Source organism: Pygocentrus nattereri, chromosome 13, assembly GCF_015220715.1.
Source record: "Pygocentrus nattereri isolate fPygNat1 chromosome 13, fPygNat1.pri, whole genome shotgun sequence".
Classification (NCBI taxonomy): domain Eukaryota; kingdom Metazoa; phylum Chordata; class Actinopteri; order Characiformes; family Serrasalmidae; genus Pygocentrus; species Pygocentrus nattereri.
In genome coordinates this window covers 27294464-27311793 of record NC_051223.1, presented here as the reverse complement: position 1 = coordinate 27311793, position 17330 = coordinate 27294464, and the positions used below count along the sequence as shown (strand labels likewise).

The 17330-nt window shown below is 38.8% G+C and overlaps 2 protein-coding genes across 5 annotated transcripts in view; both read left to right on the top strand.

Moving 5' to 3' along the window:
- Positions 1-2973, top strand: part of myo15b (myosin XVB) — a 34790-nt gene extending 31817 nt beyond the window's left edge. Inside the window, exons 61-65 of the mRNA XM_037543972.1 lie at positions 139-263; positions 394-521; positions 1437-1570; positions 2049-2186; positions 2294-2973. Of these exons, the coding sequence (XP_037399869.1) occupies positions 139-263; positions 394-521; positions 1437-1570; positions 2049-2186; positions 2294-2392 (624 nt within the window). The 3' untranslated portion in view covers positions 2393-2973. The remainder of the gene's footprint in view (positions 1-138; positions 264-393; positions 522-1436; positions 1571-2048; positions 2187-2293) is intronic.
- Positions 2974-3820: 847 nt separating this feature from the next.
- The window catches only part of tmem94 (transmembrane protein 94), a 32555-nt gene continuing 19045 nt past the window's right edge, over positions 3821-17330 (top strand). For all 4 annotated transcript variants that reach the window (XR_005131339.1, XM_037544288.1, XM_017703355.2 and 1 more), the window contains exons 1-9: positions 3821-3950; positions 7836-8137; positions 13637-13756; positions 13882-14009; positions 15498-15634; positions 15832-16040; positions 16260-16411; positions 16552-16654; positions 16762-16848. Coding sequence is in view for 3 of the 4 variants with exons in the window: in XM_037544288.1 (XP_037400185.1) it covers positions 8114-8137; positions 13637-13756; positions 13882-14009; positions 15498-15634; positions 15832-16040; positions 16260-16411; positions 16552-16654; positions 16762-16848 (960 nt within the window). In the remaining variant the exon portion in view is untranslated. The remainder of the gene's footprint in view (positions 3951-7835; positions 8138-13636; positions 13757-13881; positions 14010-15497; positions 15635-15831; positions 16041-16259; positions 16412-16551; positions 16655-16761; positions 16849-17330) is intronic.

The following is a 17330-nucleotide window of genomic DNA, read 5'->3' as shown; positions in this document are numbered from 1 at the left end:
GTCACGGTTGGATTATTTGACTCTCTGGTTAATGTTATATTATGTTCTGCTGCAGATCTGCAGATCTTTGTGTTTGTGCAATCTTTTTGTTGTTGTTATATAGACAGAGTGGACACTAAGCTTGTATGTGTGTTTTAGGCTCTGGCTGATTATCTGGCTGGAAAACTCCTCCTGCCTGGTAATGCTTCCTCAGACCAGCAGCAGGTGGCAGAATTGGCTGCTCTTCAGCACCTTGCTCTGGGCTTAACGCAACTGCCTACTACGTATGTGATGAAGATGATAGAGTTTGCACAATGAATATGTTCACAAACTCTTGCAGTTCTTAAAATGGTCACTATTTTGTCTCAAAACAATATTGTGTCTCTTGTTACCTGATGTTTTCAATCAATTTAGGCAAGTGGTGAAGGATTATTTTCCCAGGCTGAGTGGAATCAGTCACAGTGAACTGTACAGTGCTACACTGGCACAGCTGTCTGTCACCACATCTCTCAAACCCCTTCAAGCCAAAGTGCGCTTCCTCAGTGAGTACCATGTTGTAATGGCAACGCTCTTGTCTTTACTTGAGTTTAGGTAGACTCTTATAAATAAACGTTCCTAACTTTTTCTTGGTTTGGACGGAGGGTCCCAGGAAAGAATTCTTTAACTGATATAGTCTATTGACATTGTACCCAAACGTTACATTGTAAAGAAGCTTCAAAAAGGTTTGACAATCTCATTAGCTGCATTTAATATTGCTACCTACTACAATAGTGGACTGTATTTCAGCCAGTTTGTAGTGTTCAAACAGTACCTGGCTTTTGTGCCCAGGGTCCTCAGAACACCATGATCTGTGTCTGGTCCATCAGTGAATTTTCTATGACATTGCTCTTCTAAGGCTTTGCATTAGCAGATTTATTTCTAAGAATTTATGTAGCTCACTGTCACCATCAGTGCAGTATTATGTAAAATTTTGGTAAACATTAAAAGAAGGAGCATTACTGAGTCAGGAGAACTCAGGGGAACTTACTGTGAAGAAGATCTGTGCATAGAAGATCTGTGCATAGAACAAGAAATAGGAAAATATATTCACTATATACATACTATATAATGTTTACAAAAATAACTTTTAAAAAACTAACTGAAAAATTAAATATCGAAGATGAAAAAATGCACAAACTGACATAAAAAGGTATTATTAGTTGTGCTGTATTTATACGAAGCTAATAGTTCTCCCAGTGCAGACATTCTGTAAGCAGTTAAACTCATTATTTAGATTTAAAATAAATCAGCCTTTACTAATTCATGACTATAACCTAATTGCATCACGGCTGTAAAATGTTGCATGGTTGCATAAACTAAATTGAAGCTTTTATTTGTATTTTTTAATGGAAATCCATGATGTGACTGAGGTGAGTTGACATGAAATTACTTATATATTTTTGCTTTCTTTCTTTCAGAGAGTGTAAGTTCACTGCCCCTGTTTGGCTCCAGCATATTCACAGCTCAGAAAGTCAGCCATCACAGTTGCCCGTCTCCCTGTGTTGTGGCCATCAACTATGAGACTATCAGCATCATTCACCCTCAAACACAGGTAGAATTGCTATGAACAGGTTATTGTATTGCAATTAGATTCAGTTACAAATTCACAACCTAACAAATTACTAATAAAAGTACAAAAATATTTGACATTAGTGGGTTTTTATACAAGCAACCTGTTTTATATTTGCACGACATAGCATGTTTCTGGTGAATCTGTGAATAAAAAGTTCCAAAGCATGGACTTTCATTGTTTACTCATAGACATTACGACTAACCCTTCCATGAGGAGGCTGTACTTTAGCCTCGCTTTCTCTCACTGTGAATGAAATGTTTTAAAACAGTGCTACAGCCACCTACAGGGTAACAAAAATAATAAAGATATGCACGTATGCATTTATATGCACTTATGCATACAACTCTGTGCCATAAACACACACCTCAGTAATATTAACCTCCTTAATATTACTAATATAACCTCCTTTTCTTATTGTCCGTTAACAAAGCCACTACTGACTGTTTTTATTGTACAGATGGCATCCATAACAATCCCACTGCAGGAGGTGCAGTCCTTGCGCTCTCTTCGTCCGAAAAAAGAAAAAGTGCCAGCATTGGAAATCAACTTTGGTGATCCATCTCAAGCTAAAACCATCACCATTTTTCTGAAACAGGTACAAAGAGTACATGCTTTTTGTCTAGTCCTCCATCTTCACAAAACACTGGATGACACAAATGTTAAGCTAAGTATTGCTAAAATTTTGTATTCCAACCCATCCAGGCAAGGGAGATGTGCCACGTCATTGCTGTAATAATGGATGTGTTGGTGAGCCCACCTGTCAGTCGCTCGGTATCCAGCCGAGCAGGAACCCCTATGTAACACCACACTCACGTGTACAGATCCATCCTCTGCTTCAGCACTCTGCCTAATCTAATGTTCACTGAATGATGGATCAGTACCTGCATCAATACTGTTGAAGTTATGAAGACTGGTGATTACTAAATGTGTACGAAAAAAGAAGTATGAGAACTTTGCTATAAGGGCAAACTATAGCAGACATAAGAGGTATTGTGCACAAGTCTTTGTGAAAATGGTGTCATTTGTTTTTGTGTTTAGGAACCGTTTGAGTCCTTGAATTATTTCTTTCATCCGATGATACACTCTATATCATTATTATTATTATTATTATTATTATTATTATTATATATTTTTTTTACAAAATTAACTTTGCTATGTACTGAGATTGTATTGCACCTAAAATAGTTGTGTATATCTAACCTGTATCTATTTTTGAGCTTAAATACTCCATACCTCTATTTTAAAGAAATGAATTCATGAATGTAAATGTACAGCCCAGGTAAAATGTTCGAAATTTTATAAAACTATATCAATATGTGTCTTAAACATGTTTCTTAAAGTCATCATCAAGTCCTTTCAATAAAAACTTCGAGTTTTCGATCTGTCGTCTGTGATTTGCATTCGTGGTTTGTGTTGAATGCGTTGATAACGATAGGCTTATCCATACGAGTGAACCCGAAATGCAGAGGTGAGGATTAAGTCTATAGAAATGAGATAGAGATGAATGTTGCTGAATAAACGCTCGTCTTGTGGATAAACTATGACGTAGGCAACCGAACGAAACTGAACATCGTGTCTATCAGCGACCCTCCGTACCTGAGCTCAGCCGCCGTTATCAGGACCAATCAGGTGAGAGGAGGGCCTTCAATGCCCGCCCCTTCAAGGTGCTGACCTATTACGCTCCAAGACACACCCTTTAAAAACTAGCATGGAAGCAACGAATAGTTCGATACAATTCACTGAGTCGGTTCGTTCAAATGTTTGGCTGTAAGATTAATTTTCGTCAGGTCAGCGGATGATGTGCCTACAGAAGTCTGATCAGTCTCTCAGAGAGGTGGCAGTGCACAGAACACAAGCACATGGCAGAGAAAAAAGAAGTAGTTTAGCGTTCACAGAGATTTGAATGTAAAATGTAAGGGAATTTAAAGTTGTTCTTACGATTTTATGAACTATGGGTTGACTGTACATCAGGTGGGTTGTTTTATGACAAAAGGTAAACATAGGTCTACATATACGGACATAAACATAAGAACGGTAATGACCAGCATACACATTGACGCAAAGCACAAAGAACAGTGATGCACAGCTGATACACTATGGTACGACTGTATTTAATATTGTGATTAAAGTTACTCTTCGAAAGATTAGGACGTCCGAATCGGTTCGACTGATTCATAGAAAAGAACCGTTTTAAGCGAATCGATTCGTACGCGAGTGGGTCATTCTTACTAACATGGCCGTCATCTAACATGGGAAGCTAGGGCGGTTGAGACAGACAGAGAGCTAGCGTCAGTTCAGCGGGATTGCGTCTGCTGATAGATGATAACACCATTCATTAATGATGTGATGAGTCCTTTCCGTAAGTTAAACTAAACATTATCTGAATAAAGCAGTTTGTTTGTTCGTTTTTCTGATTCTATGACGCCAACGCGGCATCAGTTAGTGAAGCCCTCCAGCTGGGAAGTAGCTAGTAGCTAGCTTGACACAGAGTAAGCTATTCAGATACGACCCGACAAGAAATGCGGAGGGCAGTTTTGTTTTTCTGTGGGTCTACGCCTCGAACATAAGCTGTGTTTTAGGAGCAAATTGTGTGTCTGTCTTCGCAAGGATTCAATGACTGGCTTCTAATCTTCAACGTCTTAACGAGGCTTTCCTGTTCGCCAGGTTCTTGTCCGAATTCTCTCGTTCCACCTTAAGTGGTGCAGCAGTTATTATAGCGCTGCAGACGCCAGAATGTTAAACTACTGCTGCACCGTTTAAGGTGGAACTAGAAAATTCGATAAAGAAGCGGACCTCAGTTTCGTGACATATTAATCATTGTCTTGGTTGTCGGTGCTTTTGGCGACCGTCTATCCACCCGTGCACACACATACCGTACAGACATAGTTAGGTTAGCTAACTGGCTACATGTCTGGAATATTCGATGTAGGTTCTAATCAGCAAGTGTCCGTGTGTTTGTTTTTTACTAGCTTGGTAGCTACAAAGGTGACTCTGTTCATGTGATATTTCTCAAGCGCTTCTCCTTTTTAGAAGCTGCCTTTTGTAGTGGGCTAAGCTAGATGTGTACGGGCTGTTGGAGCCACGCAAGGTGTGTGTGTGTGTTTTAAGGCGAGCTGTAACTTGTAGTTTGACCCTCTAAGACACCTGGAAGCCCGTCTAGTCGTGAGTGTCTGAGAGATTAAGCTTTCACCAGCTACGCGAGGCAGGTGAATCTGTGGAGAGCGCTTAATCTTAAGGATTAGTCTGGGACAGTGCGTTTCAAAATGATAATAAATAAAGATCTGCAAGAGGAAATCTGAGATTTGTGACCAACCCTGCAGTGCAGTGGATCTCACAGCACTTGCTTGTCAACGTCCAATGGCCCTGTGCTGTAATGAAAGTAATGTTTTTATATTATAATGGTTCATCCCAACCTCCTCAGTATAGTTCACCTGTTGGAATGTCAGTGCCTGAAGTGGAGTTCCAAATTTTATAAAATTGAATTATTGAGATGTTAAACAATATCACTAAGAGTTATTTAATGTGTGACGGTGCATTGTACAAAAACTCACTGAGACAGGACTAGAAAACCCCAAACTGCGCTGTATTCTCGGGGCTGGAGTGGGAGTTGATTTCAGACTGAGAGTTACATTATTCAGACCAAGATCTACTTGTTTTTATTTTAATATGTAAATGCTACACTGAGAGCCAAGTTGGCTTTTTAGTGATGAAATGAAAACTGGTGAAAGCTTTAATCTTAAATGTAATATTACCATGACAATCAATATACTACAAGTAAGGTATTCTCAGGATTCTGCAATTTTCACTGCCCACCTTATATGTTCCTTAAGTGTTTTTCTTTTCTCCATTCTTGTTTTTCATGGTTCATGTTTGAAAACTGCAGTCAGTAATGTAAAAAAATATAAATAACTCCATAGAGTACTGCCTGTGCATAATGCAATTATATGCAAATCATTTAAACCCTATATTTAATTGAAAATAACACAAAGAAAATATGCTAAATGTTGAAACTGTATTTTTTTATATAAATATATGCCCATTTTGAAATTACTGCCAGCGATATGTTTCTAAATACTTGGTACAGGGGCAACAAAAAAAAAATTGGTAAATTTGTGTAATGCTTAAAAAATCACTGGCAGAACAACTTGACTAATTAGGTCAGTTGGCAACAGGTCAGTAACATGATTGGGGATAAAAAGATGCTTCCAGCATTAAAAATAGGAGAGGTTCTTTCTTAAAGACTGTGCGTGCAAATAGTGCAAAAATTCAAGAATAATGTTTTTCAAGTAAGATAGCAAAGAACTTGGGAATTTAATAATCTGTGGTACATAGTCTTCGTCTTCTTCTTCTTATTATTACTATTATTGTTTATTATTATTATTATTATTATTATTATTATATATGAGTTGTTAAAAGATTAGAGAATCTGGAGAAATCTCTGTATGCAAGGGACAAGGCCAAAAACAAATACTGGCTGGACTTGATCTTTGGGCCCTCAGGTGGCACTGCATTAGAAACAGAAACCATCTAAGCGCTGACTCGGTCATCAGGAGTTCGCCAGTTCGATCCCTGGTGATGCTACAGCCATGCTAGTCAGTTAGCTGACGTGACACATCTGGCGGTTGGTGCTTTCTTCCCAGCATGTTCAGCTGTCCGATGATGTTGCATGAGTGGCAGTTCGAAAAGACGCAGGGGTTGGCTTAACAGGTCTCAGAGGAAGGCTCTGCTAGCCTTCACCTTTCACAGATGCAGTTCTTTAGTGGAAATCAGTGCATGGGTCGAGCAATTCAAAAACTGTTCACTGTGAATAGTGTGGCATTGCTACATCCACAAATTAAAGTTAAAATCGTTTCCATACAAAAAAAGACATCATATTTAAACAGTATCCAGAAATGCTGCCGTCTTCTCTGGGCCCAGGTTCGTTTAACATGAGCTGAGGTGATGTGGAAGTATCCTGTTGTCTGATGAATCAAATTTTGAAATTCTTTTTGGAAACAATTGACACTGCATCCTCCGGGCTGAACAGAGAGGAACCATCTGGCATGTTATCAGTGCACAGTTCAAAAGCTAGTATCCATTATGGTATGGGAGGCTTGCACATTTGACATGCACTATTATTGCTGAACAATCTCTCTCTCTCTCTCTCTCTATATATATATATATATATATATATACATACAGATATACAGATTTTAGAGCAACATATGCTGCCATCCATGCTGCCTTACTTCTTTCAGCACAACAATGCCAAAGCACACTCGGCACATATTATGACATGACTCTATAGTAAGAGTCCAGGTGCTAAACTGGCCTGCCTGCAGTCCAGACCTATCACTCATTAAAACATGAATAATAATGAAACGAGAAGTATAACAAAGGAGACCCAAGCTGAAAGCAGCTGAAATCCTATGTCATGCCAGAAAGAGAGAACATTTCTCTTTCAAAACTACAGTAATTGTTCTCCTCAGTTTCTGAATGCTTACAGAGTGTTGTTAATAGTAGAGATGATGCAACACACTGGTAAATATGCCCCTGTCCCAACCTTTTTGAAACTGCTTGCTGACATCATATTCAAAATGGCATATTTTAAAATTATTTACAATAACATTTCTTTGTTTCAACATTTCATATGTTGTCTTTGTACTATTTTTATTTAAATATATGGTTTAAATGTGTTGCATGTCAGTGTGTTCTGGCTTTATTTACTTTTTGCATAGCTTTCCAATTTTTTGGAAATGGGGTTGCACACTGGGATGTGACATTTAGTTTGTCTGCACATTTTTGTGCTTATGTGGGTGAGTTTATATAGCAGCTCACAGTAATTGGTGCAGATCACCACTGGCCCACCAGGACTTTTCCTGTCACTCCTGATTACCCACATTGGCATTGACTCTGGCCCTCAGTTCCCCATCATCTAAGGTGAACCTAAGCTGGTCCCAGATGGAGCTTAAGAAGAGCATGTGTGCACATCTGTATTACTGGGTATTTGGGGTCAGTTATTGTTCGCTCCTCTTGGTTGTAAAGAATCTGAAAGGATATTTACAAATATGATCAGAGTATGCCCTCTGAGTGAGGAACAATTATATTGCCTCAGTTTGGTTCCAGTCCTACAGAGGGCTTGGCTATGCTAATATTTAGTAGCTTTACCTAGGTTATGAATTGTACAGTTTTGATATTGCGTAGGCTGCTACATACAGTGATGTTAAACTGCTGTCATTCCATTCTTTTCATTTTTGTTCTACAGGTTTATGAGTCATCGAGACTAATCATCCAGAACTGTACTGGAAGAGGAATCAGTCTGTTTGCATTGACCGTCACTTTCAGCAGCTTGCATACACTTGCATGTCGCTCTGAGTCTAGGTATTGAGGCTCGCCTCACACTGGCAGTACTCAAAGGATTAGTGTCTGGGGGCCAGGGGACGCACTTGCCATCCTCGGTCTCGGCCTGCGTCAGGACGTGGGACGCACCTGTCAACCAGCGCCACGCCTCCTCACAGAGCATGGTGAGAGGCAGGGGCTGCCATGGAGCTGCAAGATAAAAAACAGGTGAGTTGCTGCACTACTATCACTTTGAGAATGAGTGTGTTTTTGTGGACTTGGTGTGCTGACTGTTCCCACAGTCTTCTCGAATGGTCTGTTCCCCACAGCACTTCTGCTTTTCCTTCTTACAATCCTTCACTGATCTATAAACATTCAGCTTCTCAATATAGTGGACATTTAATTTGTGACTTATGGATTTAGACCACTGGCTTAAAAATAAGTCACTTTTTTTGGCAAATCAGAGAGGCTGCTTGAAAATATGAAATTCCATAACGGAAAAAATGTGTCTTGTATTGATGTTGCTTTTTCATCACCTTTCATCACCTCCATGCTGCAGACGTTAGTGCCCTCTTTCACACATACCTCCACCACAGCCACCATAAAATTGTTTGTGGTTTTACAGCACTTCATTCTTTTATTTTTGTGATAGTAATTGACCATCATCAACATGACACAGTACATTTAATCTGCTCCCAGAATCCTTTTGATATTTTGGCACTGTTTACAGATAATTGCCTGATTCAGTTCAGTTCAGACTGGGGCACAGTTAAACCAACAAATCATAAAGAAGCAGAGATGACAATAAGTGATACAGGTTGACTCAATCAGATGCTTCAGGAGTTTCAGCCGTTTTCAAGGACTTGTAATTTTGTCTTGTCACGGCATTATTTCTGCATTAAATACGTAAATCATGCAAGTGCTTTCTGTTATTGTAAGCATGCGTAATTTGTGCAACATATGTTGTGGATATTTTAATGTATTATCCCAGTATTTTATTTATTTATTTATTTATTTTTTAACAATAAGAAAATGATTAATATTAGTAAATATTTTTGGTGTTTTTCAGACCTAGTCCAGAATCACAGTGTTACTGGATGTTGTTGTGATGTGATTTGCTTTAGAACGCTTCAGTTTCTTTTCCTAATTTCTCCTGAATACATGTGACAGCAGGAGTATGGTGCTCATCTTTTATGTTCTTATTCCTCTTTAATTTCCAGCTTGTTTCTTCCTTGATTGATCAGAAACTAACTTAGCTGCATTCTGACCAGCTTAAAGTATTATGTAAGGCTCAGATAATCACAAGTTTCTACAATTTTATTGCAACCCCCCACCTCAGAAAACAACCAAGATGTTAATATTGCTGCAAAATCTCTCAGTGAGATTCTGATGGCACTTCTCAGTTGTCGTATAAGTTATATATTTTCATGTAGCAGTTTGGGTAGGATAATAAATGTATACTAAGGATGTATGTACAAGATATGCAATGTCTGGATTTTATATAGTGATAGGCTAGTGATGATCCTTTGGTCTATGTTAAAAACAGCTCAACAGTGTATGATCATAGTGAAAATTTGAATTCTGATTTGTGTAAGTTAAGCAGCAGTGAATTAAAGCTAAATCATTTATCTTCTGGTTCTAAAGGTCTGCCGGAAGTTCAGATTTGTTGAACCGGAGGCTATTTCACAACTGGGTCAAGAGGTACTGAAAGGCTAACATTTGTACTTGACGAGCTTTCAGCGGAGCTGTCTGCTCACCACTTACGCCTGTTTATGACTCTTTCCGTTTCCACTCATTTTTTAATAATTAACATCTTAGATGGAGCCATAGCAGCTGCCTTTTTCTGAGCGAAGATGGAAGTCTTAGAGGTTAAGTACATTTTACACTTTGTTAGTCTCTTTACCACTGCAAGCATAATAGCAAGCTCAATGGCAGAGAAGTTGGAGCTTTTACAGCTGTTGTAGTAGAACTTTAACACTGGAGTCATGATGTGTGACTGTTACTCTGCAGGGTAGGCAAAATGAAACGCTGTGCTATTTTGACTTTGTCCTTGAAATCTTGATACAGTTGTGTGTCTAAGCTTTGTTACTGAAATCCTCTACAGGGCACTCCTCTATGCTGCTATTGATTTCTGTGCTGTGAGAACAGATAGAGGTGAGGCATGGTGTTAGAGGCGGAGCTGTGGGTGCAGTGTCTGGGACAGGAGGGTCACCGAGGATACTTTCTGTCCATTTCTCTTGTTCCAGCCCCCACCGCTGCCGTTGTGATAGAAAAGTGCTGCGCTTGCCGAAATAGATGAATGCCCACTAAACGGATGGGATTGGGCATTTGCTGGCCTGTCAGAGTCTTTCTTTTGGTCCTCTCCCTCTTGCAGCCCATCCACCCGCTCTTAATACAGTAATTCTTTCACCTAAAAGCACCCCACCACCGACTCCTGATTATCTTCAGGTGAAGATTTGCCTCGCTCTGTGAATTAGTGGCAGTAGAACAACTATGTTAATGCACAGTAGTGGCTTGTCTGTGGTGAGATGACCATTAAAAAACACATTCTCTATGACATTCTCTGTCATTGGGCCAAAAGTGAGTTTACCTGAGCAAGACTTAAAGGAGACTGAGCTTATCTATATTTACTAGAGCATAAAACCCTTGTGTTAAAATTTGAGATGTCACATGTAAACAAATACATCCTCTACAGGAAACAAAATGAATTGTTTTTGTTGTTGGTTGGCTTGATTTCCAGTGCAATCTGCAATACACTAGATCAGTTCCAGCACATGTTCATTCTTTGAACCTTCCAGTTCAAGTTTCTTCTAGTATGGCATGGGGTTCAGGGCATTATAACAGGGATTCCCATGGGGTTTTTCACATTTTAAAGGTAGCATTTGCTCTGAGGCCCACCAAATATTCTGTAAGGTGCAACAAGGCGTAAACTACTCTTAAAAATCCTGAAGTCCTTAAGCGTTTGCATCACTTTTAAACAGTGTACTGATCCTTATAGTAAGTAAAATTAACAATAATATTTCGCTTGAAAGAATGAAAAAGCATAGGCCTACACTGTTGCATACTGCAGTGAGATGATAAAAATAATTTTTTTTTTTGACAAATTCAGTCATGCAAACCTTTTAATGTTTGTCTAATATTTCATATTTAATCCCTTAAAATCCCAGGCTACATATAAAGGCTTATTATTCAGAAACTACAGGAACTTCAGTGAAAACTGGTTGAGCTATTCTTAGGTTGTAGGAATGTATAATAAGTGCGCCTTACATGTATGCATTAGAATTACTTTAACTGTGGTTAGCCTATTGTTAGCCTACCTCATGCTGTGCCATTATACACAGTAAACTATCAATAGCACCAATTAGGCTAAAGTAAACTTGTATATAACATGTGGTGAGATGACCATTAAAAAACACATTCTCTATCTACAAAAAGTTTACTGTAAGTGGTTTCACATAGGGTTAGGCAGTAAGAAAGTATTTATCGTTATTGTGATAAATTATGTCACAGGGTGTCACTGTACTTTTCTGAGTATAATGTGGAAATTGTCAGTACTGCATCTTTGATTGCAAAGAGAATATAATTAGTCCTGTTTATTTCCATTTAGTGCAATACAATATGTGAAATAGCAAATACAATTTTCTTGTGTTCATAGATTTTGAGTGGTTTTGAAGTATTTTTTTTTCTGTCAGGAAAAAAATACATATTGAGATATATTGCGTATAATGAAAACTTCTCGTTTTGTGATATTCATTTTTTTAAATTAAATTTATTAAGTTATTAAATCTCCCAGCTCTAATTTCACATCACAGTCTTCCCTTTAAGCAAACCCAGTCGATCAGTTTTTAGTGTCCGAAGTTTCTTTGGTTTTGTGATGGCACTGCAAGGCTAATATAGTAATATAGCAGCAGGTATAGAATTGTATTAAGTTTTAGAAGAATAATACATTTGTACTCAGTTTTAGCACAAAACTTTGGACACACAACCAATTCTTTGCACACCAAACATCTCTTGACTGATTATTGGCATCTACATCTGTGGTAAGAGCAAAACCTTTGGTGAACCTATTTTTTTTTTTTCTGGTGAACAATTCCTTTGAGCTAGCACAATATTATACACAGAAAAAGATCTTCCACTGTCTGTCTGTACTGAGAAGCTAGGTCTGGCATGCTGTGCATTTTGTTGGCAAGTGGTGCTAGAGAGACTGAATGTGCTGGGGTAGAGCCGTGGTGGCTGGGCTGACCAGCTGGATGCTGAAACAGCAGCATACATTATCCAGCAGCCCTCACTTTGTGCACCACACTGTCCTGACTCACCCGCCCACATACACTGAACACCCACTATCGTGTCTGACTAACAATCTCTGTGTCGAACACAAGAACTCTGTCATGATCCTGAAAGATGGAACCTGGTTCTGGAAGGATGGTGTGAGTAGACTGTTAGCAGCAGTGCTAGCATGCTGACATTTTGTGCAGGTTGTTATTCAGCTGTTATGTTTATTTGTTAAAGCTCACTGCTTTTTGCACATTGTTTATTTTGTAGTTATGCCCATAATGCAGAGTTAATTAATTCCTTATTGATGGTTTAGTATGTGTAGGTGCATGAGTAAAAGAGAGAGCAAGTTAGTAGGCAATAAGCCATTACATGTGGATGTGTGTAGACCCTCCCTCTGTATGGAGGCTCACTGGGGGGTTTAGCATAGTCTTCCTCTGTCTCTGGCTGTGGGAAACTGCTGGCTTTATTTATAGCTCTGTATAGCTTGTCTTTTGCATGGAGCCTGGCTGCTGCACAAATGGGAGTCAGACTAATATAGCACTGGAAGAAACGGGGGAAGAGTGTGGGAATTTCCTTTCTTCTTTATGGTCTTATCAGGCATTTCTCAGTAGTGAAATTGTGTGGTTTAAGAACGAGAGGACAGTGGCCGTTTTGGCCTGACTGACAGTAAAATATCCAGGGATGTTAGCATCTCTGTGCAAAAGTTGGAGGATTTGAACTGTTTAACAGTGACTTGCTATGGTTGCACTAATGAATGGATTTGTGGGCTGATGTTGATTTATCTATACTTTTTCATGTACATATCTGATGTCGATTCAAAAACATTTAGTAAATGTAGAATTTGGAATTACTATTGTATGCAAAAGTGTAAACACACCCAGCAAATAATATGTGCTGTTGGTTTTCTAAGTGAAAATAGCACATCCTGTACAGGGAACAAAATTCTAAATGCCATTTTTCTGCATATCATAGTGCACAATGTATGTGCTCTTTTTGTGTGTTTTATATTAAAAATGTTTTAAAAAGTTATTGCATTAAAAAGTGTGTACATAGAGAATAAACAAAGCATGTGACCAGGGCACATAAACTTTGATATGACTACACATCTTCCTGGATTAACATTACAGAGAAATGTAACACTTTCATGTAGAGGGTTACAGATGCAGCAAAATGAAGAATAAAATACTCATATTTCAGTGACTCCTAAACATGCTGCTGTTTTGTAGTTCAATCAGTATGTCATCAAATATTGGATTTGAAGTGTCTGTCGTATCTGAACGTCTGTCTGATGCTTATATTTATATTTGTTTAAAAGCAAATGTCTGCTGATACTGATATAATCTGCATATTATCATGCATCTCAGGGGCATAAAATGCAGAGGCATTTGATGACTTTGCAGTGATTAGAGTTCTACTGACTGATAATGTGAATGACCGGGCCCTTTATTTCAGGAGGAAGGAGCGTCTCCACTGGGGCTCTCCACAGCGCAGGCTCTGGAGACCCTCCGGGACCAGCTCTCCAGCCTACTGGAGCAACACCAGAAGCTCAGCCAGCGCAGACCCACCATACAGGTTAGTAAGCCTGCCTCAGCCTGCACTATGTGGCTTATTGGGTCATTGTCTCTAACTCTGTCTTTTATTGGTGCAAATGTTGTGGAACGTTTGGTTAATCTAAATTTGATAGTGTATTGTTGCAGGAGCTGTGGACTAAGAGCTTCCTTCATCAAGAGGACCGCCATTCATGCTTTCATTGGCCTGGTGCTGCCCTCACGTTGCTCGTAGTGGTTGGGTTGCTTTGTTGCTATGGCAGTCAGCCATCAGGCAGGTGAGTTCAGGATATGTCTTTAGGGAATTACACATGGTGATTTACTGTCATTGGACTAAAAGTGAGTTTACCTGAGCAAGACTTAAAGGAGACTGAGCTTATCTATATTTACTAGAACATAAAACCCTTGTGTTAAAATTTGAGCTGTCACATGTAAACAAATACATCCTCTACAGGAAACAAAATGAATTGTTTTTGTTGTTGGTTGGCTTGATTTCCAGTGCAATCTGCAATACACTAGATCAGTTCCAGCACATGTTCGTTCTTTGAACCTTCCAGTTCAAGTTCCTTCTAGTATGGCATGGGGTTCAGGGCATTATAACAGGGATTCCCACAGGGTTTTTCACATTTTAGAGGTAGCATTTGCTCTGAGGCCCACCAAATATTCTATAAGGTGCAACAAGGCGTAAACTACTCTTAAAAATCCTGAAGTCCTTAAGCGTTTGCATCACTTTTAAACAGTGTACTGATCCTTATGGTAAGTAAAATTAACAATAATATTTCGCTTGAAAGAATGAAAAAGCATAGGCCTACACTGTTGCATACTGCAGTGAGATGATAAAAAGAATTTTTTTTTTTTGACAAATTCAGTCATGCAAACCTTTTAATGTTTGTCTAATATTTCATATTTAATCCCTTAAAATCCCAGGCTACATATAAAGGCTTATTATTCAGAAACGACAGGAACTTCAGTGAAAACTGGTTGAGCTATTCTTAGGTTGTAGAAATTTATAATAAGTGAGCCTTACATGTATGCATTAGAATTACTTTAACTGTGGTTAGCCTATTGTTAGCCTACCTCGTGCTGTGCCATTATACACAGTAAACTATCAATAGCACCAATTAGGCTAAAGTAAACTTGTATATAACATGTGCATGATTGGGTCACAGGTGACAAATGGGGGTGTTTATAGGGCTCAGTAATTTGGGTAGAATATCTTAATGCAATTTTTGGACATATTTTGAGGTGGTGATTTAATTGTGATCATTTCCTGTAATTTTTTTTTAGATTTTGGTCCTCAACACTATATGTAGCCTGCTAGGCTATCAGTTCACAAGCTTTGTGAACTGTCATGGAGTTCCCCAACTTTCAAATTCCCCAACTTTAAAACTCATCAAGACAACAATGAATAATTAAAATTGCAGCTCTTTTGATTTGAAAAATGCACTCTTTCAAATGGAGTAAGCATAACTGTCTTTTGTGCATGCAGGAGCATCAGCAATGATGCAGAAATGGCATACTTTCTTTTTGTGGTCTAGAATGGCCATAATTTAATTCTGTTCTCATGAAAAAACAAAAAAAAAGTGTGTAACCCACTTGTCTCCACACTGTTCAACTAATTTGAAAATCCCTATAGTAGAAAGACAACCTTAGTTTACAGAAAGTATATCTTGAGAAAATAGTTGCAGGGAGAAAAACTGAAAGATTATAAGATCTTTGTTTGTGTGCTCTATATTATATAACTTGTAATTCTTCTCTTGGGTCAGTCAAGGCATTGAACTGGTGAATGCAGGAGCACTCTTCCTTCTGCTGCTGCTCAACCTCCTCCTAGTTGGACGTCAGCAGAGACTGAAGAGGAGTGAGATGGTACGGCGGCTGAAGTCCATCATTTCAGAACTGAATGGTGAGGGGAAACACTTTTTGTTTTGACCTGGCTTGTTATATTGCATGTTTAATTTCAGGCACAGCTGGTTCTTTGTTTTTGTAAAAAGCAATGTAATATGTGCCACCACAAAACCCATGTACATGTCATACCACTGAAGTTTTCTTGTTTACTTGGAAACATTCGCAGTACAGAAGTTTGTATTACCTGTCTATCAGGTTTTTTGGAAGGAAGCAGAGGACAGCCAATCAGATGGGCCCCTTCTCGATATCCTGACCTGTACACACCTTCCTCTCCATCCTGGTCCCTGCACTGGACATATCGCGATGAGCAGCTGGTTAATCTACCTGTCAGTCTGTTGGTGGAGGGTGATGTCATTGCTCTACGACCAGGCCAAGAGGCATTTGCCTCACTTAGAGGCATTAAGGTTGTTTTATGTTGTTTGATGCTTTTATTATTTTTGTTTACTTCAGTCCTGTTTGTGTTGGAGTGATTAATTTGTGTCAGTTTAAGATGAGTGTAATGAGTGTCAGTTTAAGAGAAAATATACTTGAAGATTTATAGTCATTCAAGGTTATTGTTGAATTTCTGAATTTTTGTGCTCTAACCCTCCCGGTCTCTGCTAATGCGACACGTCTGCCTCCAGGATGATGAACACATTGTGCTGGAGCCTGGAGACCTGTTTCCACCCTTCTCACCTCCTCCCTCCCCTCGTGGGAATGATAGGAGGGGCCCTCACAGCCCCCAGCAGTTCCGCCTCTTCAGGGTAGTCCGCACCCCTATACTTGACAACGTCAGGTAATGCACAGTAATCCTCAGAAATTATTTTTCTGTTGAAATATGTTTTTGCCTCTTTTGTTTCATTCATATTTGCTAAACATCTGCATAGTAGAAAACAGAGGTTTGATCTCTGACACAATGCAGTCTCTTCTTTATAGGAATAGTCTTGACCTTGCTCTGTCTCGGCCAGTCACAGCTCTTGATAATGAACGGTTCACAGTGCAGTCTATCATAGCTAAGTTTGCTTGCCCAGCAGTGCTGGTATGTCAACTTTGTTGTTCTTAATTTTTTTTTATAAATATGTAAATCATGGACAGCAATTTTTCAAAAAGCCTTTATTCTTGCTTTGTTTAATTACTCTTCCCTAGGTGGCGTTTTTTACTGTGAATACAATTCGCTACTTTTTTGACACTCCCAGTCTCACTCCAGCTCAGTTCAACTTCCTTCAGCTGCAGGTAAGACATTTCACACTGAGGTAGTTGATGAGAAGTTTTTAAATTTAATTTTCCCTAAATAGGAATTCCTCCAGTTTATCAAAATTTCTGCATAATTAAATGGTTGATATGTAAACAAAGTCATTAGGATTATTTTGATATTGAATAGTTAATTGTTAATTGAATAATAGGCTCTTATTATTCTATTGTGGTGATAGCAACAATGGGTTTCTATATATACAACACAAATGTAAACATTTAATTTACTATCCAAAACAACTAGAGCAGTCAACCTTTTCTAACTCACGGTCCACACAGCTGACCACAAATGCTTCTGCAGCCCAGTTGATGACATGGTAAAGAAGTGAAAGCTGGGGATGTAGATCTGGTTCAGTTCAGTAGGTTTATATGCATTTGTAAGGCCTTCAGCTGACGAGCTGATTTAGTTCACTAGCATTTTCAGTAAAGACCTCTGACCTCTCAGCACAGAGCAGTAGTTACTT